The 6,000-nt window shown below is 46.3% G+C and overlaps 1 protein-coding gene across 1 annotated transcript in view; it reads left to right on the top strand.

Annotated features, from left to right (window-relative positions):
* The first annotated feature begins 3,439 nt into the window (after nt 1-3,439).
* ETFA (electron transfer flavoprotein subunit alpha) overlaps nt 3,440-6,000 on the top strand; it is a 57,373-nt gene continuing 54,812 nt past the window's right edge. Inside the window, exon 1 of the mRNA XM_080930406.1 lies at nt 3,440-3,597. Coding sequence (XP_080786532.1) covers nt 3,559-3,597 — 39 coding nt within the window. The 5' untranslated portion in view covers nt 3,440-3,558. The remainder of the gene's footprint in view (nt 3,598-6,000) is intronic.

The raw sequence follows: 6,000 nt of genomic DNA, 5'->3' as shown, positions 1-6,000 counted from the left end.
AAGTAGAACTAGGGGGCATAGTAACTTGTAAAGATGGTAGGCTAGTCCCCATGACCACTGTTGTGTCTGCTCCAGGTGATACTTGGTTATAGGGAGACTCTCTGACTACCTGCTAACAAGTGGAGGAGAAATCACACATGTAGCTTATAAGGTGTCTCTTCAGTATGTGAGTTCAGGCTGAAAATGGAGGACAGGTGCATGAAAGAAGAAGGTTTAAGAGCTAGAGCTTCAGAAAGGTATTTAGGTCATCTATTTTATATGCACAGAGAAGCAGAGGCTAGAGACCCGGAAAGCCAGGCACAAGAAGGCTTAGGATAGAGGCATAAAGGTGAGTATATGGAAGAATTCAGCTTGGAAGAGGAACCAAGTAATCAAGACAACAATTCCTGGGATAGCTCACTCAGCCAGCCTTTGTCATTTTCCACCCTGTGCTGGTACTAAAATATGTACCATGATTACAAGGCAGAGAGCACCAGGAGTGTAACAGCATGGGTTCCACCTACAAAGGCTGAGGTCACTATTTGTCACGGTCAATCTTGTCAACCTGACTGGGTTTCGAATCACCTAGAAGGTACTTCAAGGCATGCCTATGATAGAGTTTCCAAGCAGGTTTAATTAAGAAGTAAAGACCGTCACAATGAGGGCAGTATTCCCATGAGCTAGTGGCCAAACGAACGAGAGTGGAAGGGGAGCAGCTGAGCTTGTTATAATTTACAGAGATGAGTCAAGGATCGCTGTATCTCAAGTTTCACTCTAGCATCCAGATGTTGGTGGACAGTAGAGAGACCTGCTAGGGGCCCATGTGCAGCAGACCTCGTAGGCAGGACTTCACAAGGACTGAGGTACGTCTTTCAAAGCGTCACAAATCAAATGTGTTTCTGTGGTATTGTGACCTGGAGCTCTACAAGGGACATCTTTGTCTCTGAAGGAGAAATCTTCTACCAGCAAGAGTCCTGTTGAGCTTGGATCTCTGAGTTCAAATGCAGAACTGGTCTACAGAGAAAGTTCCAGGGCAATCAGGGTTACACAGAGAAACCCTGTCTGTCAGGTCGAAAAGAAACTTGGCCCACTACCCTCCTGGTGCTCTCTTGGTTTTCTTTGGCCCCCTTTCTCTTGGCCTTTGCTTGCTCATCTTTGCGCACTCTCTCTCTTCCTCCCTCTCTCCCTTCCTAACCCCCCCCCCATCTTCTCTTGTCTTGTCTTCTCTTCCTCTCACTCCCATCACCCCCATGGCCTGGTTTAGTCTACTGGTCATGTTTCCTCTATTTTCTCTCCTGCTCTGGACTCCACACACCTCTAGCTGTGCTCTCCCTCAATCTACAATAAAAACCTTCTCCTCAACCATACATCTGAGTAGTCATGTCCTTACTTCACACACCTGCTGCAAAATGGTAGTGTTATTTAGGAATGAGAAGATGGAGGAAGGGAAGCGCATGAGCATAAGTTTGGGGTAGAGAGTCGGATAAGAAGAGCTGAGAGAAGCCCCAGGTACTGAGTGAGCCTGCTGACCAGCAGACCCTTTGGTATGCTAATGAGCACCAGAGTTAGCCATTTGTCCTGATTTCCTTTTGGACCTGATTACTCCCATTGAGCTACAGCTATCATCCAGGAACTCTGGGCACTTATGGGCAGGGCCCAATGGTGACCAACAGTGATCTAAGAGGCAGTGAAGGCAGCTCGGTGGCCCTGGCTTGAGAAAGGCCTGGTGGACTCGGATCCTTAGTACTGGAGGCACCTGTTGAGCTCAAGCTCAGTGGATATCATAGCAGAGGGAGGGGACAACGAGCAGCCAGAGCTGCAGAATGTCCCCCTAACTTCTTTCCACCAGGAACCCCGGAGAAGCTGTGCCTAAGTGAGTCAGACTTCAAGGACTGGCTGACGGCAATTCTCCTTCTTTCCCTCCTCCTTCCTTCGTTCTTTGTACAATTATTTCCACAAATAGCAAACAGCCATATATAAGCTAGCTAATAGAAACTGTCTTCTGCCTCCAAAGCGTCTATAAGCCAGTGGGAAAGAAGAGCATTCAAACTCCTATTGGGAAAATTTCTTAACAACCATCTTTCATATGCTTATTTCATAAGTACATTTGTCTGGTACTTGACATACATGTAAATGTAGAAACACATCTAACTCCTCCAAAAGTTTTTCAGGCACACTCTTCTGTCTTCAGAGTGAGTCTGGTGATTTGTTACATATTTGGGCCATTTTCTGTCTTCTTTGCACTGGCTCCGTTCTGGCTGGAACCACCATGCCCTTAGCTCTCTGCCTCTTCAAGGCTACTGATTCACTGGAGACTAGGATGTGCCAGAGACATCTCACGGGAGAGGGAAGATTCTCTCCTCTTTGGTATTTTGCCTTGTCATGGAGGCAGGAAGGAAGTAGTTCATATCTCATTTAAAAATATTTTTTAATAAAAATATCTCTTTTGGTTTTTACTTAATGTACTCTTCTCTCTTCTTTCAATAGGACTTCGATTTGAGCCCAGTGGGGGTTGGGTTGGAAGAAGAAAGTGATGATAAATAGAATATTAGTTGTCCCTCCCACAGAGCTTAGGTGGCACAGCCCCAGTCTTCCACAAGCATGGCCTTGTATAAAGAAACTGAAGTAGATGAAGATTCATTGCCGGGGACCAGAGAAGACCTTTGTGAAGAAACCCCACTGTGGGCTAGCTCTTAAAAGTGAAATTCACTCCTGTGAGGTAGGGTTTAGATTTTGAGGGAACATCCTGAGCAGTCCAGATTGGTTCATCCGAAGAGCAAGAGAGATTTTAACAGCCACAGGCATTGATACCATGGGGTGGAGGTGGGTCTGACTGAGGGTAGGGAAGAGTAGGGAGAAGATCTGTGTATACCTCAAACTTTGCTCTAGCGTGCTGGTGTGGCCCACCTCCATCCTATTCTGCCTCCTTCTGTGTGGTTTGTACTGGGATCTTGCTATCATAGCTTTCTCCCTGCCCGATTCAACCTTCAAGAATCCAGCTCACACACCACCAACTCAATAGATCCTTCCAAGGTAGTGGCAAAAATTAAATTATTTTTATCATTTATTAATAGCTTCTTCTTCTTCTTCTTCTTCTTCTTTTTTTTTTTTTTTTTTTGTTTGAGTCCCGTACGGTCCCCTGGACGGACGCCTAAGGCACGTTTAAAATTCTCCTCACCTGCGACTGGGTTTGGTTGGCACGTGCAGAGCTGAAACTGCGTGTAAATGCGTGAGGAAAAGAAGGGATAGAGAGAAGAAGGGGTTCCCTTCACGGGTGGAAAGCTGCCTACACGGGCGTGGAGTGCACAGCAAAGGGCTCGGTGCACAGCCTTACCTTCGCCCTACTCCCAAGTCCCGCCTCCTAACTTTCCGCTCTTCTCGTTGGCTGCGTGACCAACCAATAGGCGTGCGGGGAAGTGCGAGCCCCCCCCTCCACCCCGCAGTCTCGGCCTAGGCGGTCAACTCTCGTGCTCGCGTCTCGCGAGCGTTCGGTTTCCCTGGCGGAGGTGGAGGCGGCTCCCGCGCGCTCCGGGTCGCTGAGGCCGAGGGTACCGCTGGGCTGACTAGAATACTGAGACAATGTTTCGAGCAGCGGCGCCTGGGCAGCTCCGGCGGGCGGTGAGTCCCGACAGGGAGGGCCGAGCAGGTGACGTCCGAGGCGCAGCCGGCTGACCCTGTCAGGCGAAGGTCACGGGCTCCCACAGTTCCCACCGCCGGTGTAGACAGGAGGTGCGGTGCCCGAGCCTTGGGTCAAAGTTCTGAAGCCTCCAGCCTTGACCTCTTCCGGGTCGCGCTTCCCCAGCCAGGGTTCCCACGGCCCCGGCTTTCGCGCGGCACTATGGGGCTTCGAGGTTCTTGCGCTTGGAGGGGAGCTGCGTCCCCAGATGCCGCCGTGGGGTAGAGTTCGAAACCTGCTCCCCTCCCCCGCCCCCGTGGCTGCCCTGAGCGCCAACTGTCAAGGGCAGGGGCCGGGCTGAGTGGAGGGCCTGGGGCGTACCAGCCGGGGATCCAGTAGCTTGGGCACTGTTGGTAGTGGGAAGTTTTCAATGCTCATTCCGTAGTGACAAAGTTTACCACTTAGCTGTTTTCCGAGGACTTAAAAAACAAAACAAAACTTTTTTTTCCCCCTTGTCGGAGTGCTGTAAGGGAACAGCAGTTGAAGGCTGACCAATTCCAAGACAATCAAGGAGTTTATAGATTTTCTAATTTACATTTAGGTTGCTATAGAAGCAATACCGTCAGCCTTGGCCTACAAGTTATCCAGACGTCTTGTAACTTTTCTACCTACTTTTTGTTTCAGTGCCTTTTACCCCAATCACCACTGGAATTTTTCTGTCTGGGACACAACTTAGGGGTTTCTTGGAAGTTTGAAGACTTTTTTTTTTTTTTTTTAATTAAAACACATTGTTCAGGATCTTTCTCCTACGAGATTTTTAAAAACCTCCTTTCTATAAGAGAATAAGCAAGTGAAAGCTATGTTTTGGGAGGAAATTCCCAAGTACCAATACCTGACTTGAAGACCTATTTGGTACTTGCAAGGCAATTTTTCGGATTTTATGCCCATCATATTTGTGGTAAGGAGAATTTAAGATTTGGTAATTTTGTAGAGCTACTGGGGAAAAAGTTCACACAGCCAGTGTTCATACATAGGCAGCATTGCCAGACCTTTGTTGTGATTTGCCAAGAATTGTGACCTTGGCTTATTTTTAAAATTAGAAGTCAAGGGTAGTAGAGTACTGTTTCTGAAGTCATTAATATTTTTAAGATTTGAACTGCAAGCAGGAAACAAATGGTATGAATACACTCAAGTGGGCCCACAAACATATATTTAACTTTTTAAAAAATTGTTTATTTATTAATTATAAGTAAGTACACTGTTGCTGTCTTCAGACACACCAGAAAAGGGCATCAGATTTCATTACAGATGGTTGTGAACCACCATGTAGTTGCTGGGAATTGAACTCAGGACCTCTGGAAGAGCAGTCAGTGCTCCTAACCACTGAGCCATCTCTCCAGCCCATATTTAACTTTTTAAATTTCTAAATAACTTAAAGTGTACAGAAAAGTGCCCCTGCAAAATTCCTCACCATTTCCAGAACCCTTCCTCGAATTTCACAGTTGGCACATGGGCTTCGTCTCTCAGTGCACACGCACATTGTTTTTCTAAACTCTTTGAGAGTGTCCTAGACATTCCCTATAATTCTCAATGGTTGCTAGGTATTTTATAGGGATGAGGCTAAGGAATTCACTCTGTAGTAAAGCCCACGCCTTCTGCTGTAGTCCCAGTACAGAAAAACCAGGCAGTCAAGGATTTACAGTGCACACACAACCCCTCCCAAGGCAGCCCAGTTCCTCTGGTTCTCGTGCTCATTTAGTCTCTATTAGAAAAGTTCCTCATCCTTTCAATTTGACATTGGCCTTTTTATGGAGCACAGGCCTCTGTTTTGTAGACTCTCACCCAATTTAGGTCTGCCCGATATTTCCTCGTGACTACTCCTGTACATTCTGTATTGTTAGCAGTGATGTCGGAAGTGATTTGGGCTCTCAGTACATTGTATTAGGAGGCACACGACACTAGTTTGTCCCACTACTAAAGATCTTAACTTCAGTTACTTAGGTAATACGTTGTTTGCCAGGGTTTCCCAATGGTATGTAAATACACTCTGTGTAATTTTTAACTGACTACAAAGATAGAGTGAGACTGTGTAAAGCTGTTTCTCACAGATGTCCACATACTAATTTTTGCACTTGATTTTTAATTGAGAAATAACAGATGATACTATAAAGCCAAAATGATTTATATAAAATCTCTGCTCTTTTTTTGCATGTTTGTGTATGTGATGTATTTGTGTTTGCATATGTGTAGGTGTTGGTGTGTGTGTGTGTGAAGCATGCAGGAGTTGAGTATTCTAGCTGTTGAAGTTGTTCTTACAGGCAGCCAATAGATCTGCTTTTAAAAAAACAAAAAATGTAGGTTCTGGAAATTCAAACTTTTCCCCTCACACTTGGCTAGGCAAGTGC

This window comes from Micromys minutus (genome assembly GCF_963924665.1).
Source record: "Micromys minutus genome assembly, chromosome: 16".
Classification (NCBI taxonomy): domain Eukaryota; kingdom Metazoa; phylum Chordata; class Mammalia; order Rodentia; family Muridae; genus Micromys; species Micromys minutus.
This window is presented reverse-complemented; position numbering and strand designations above follow the sequence as displayed.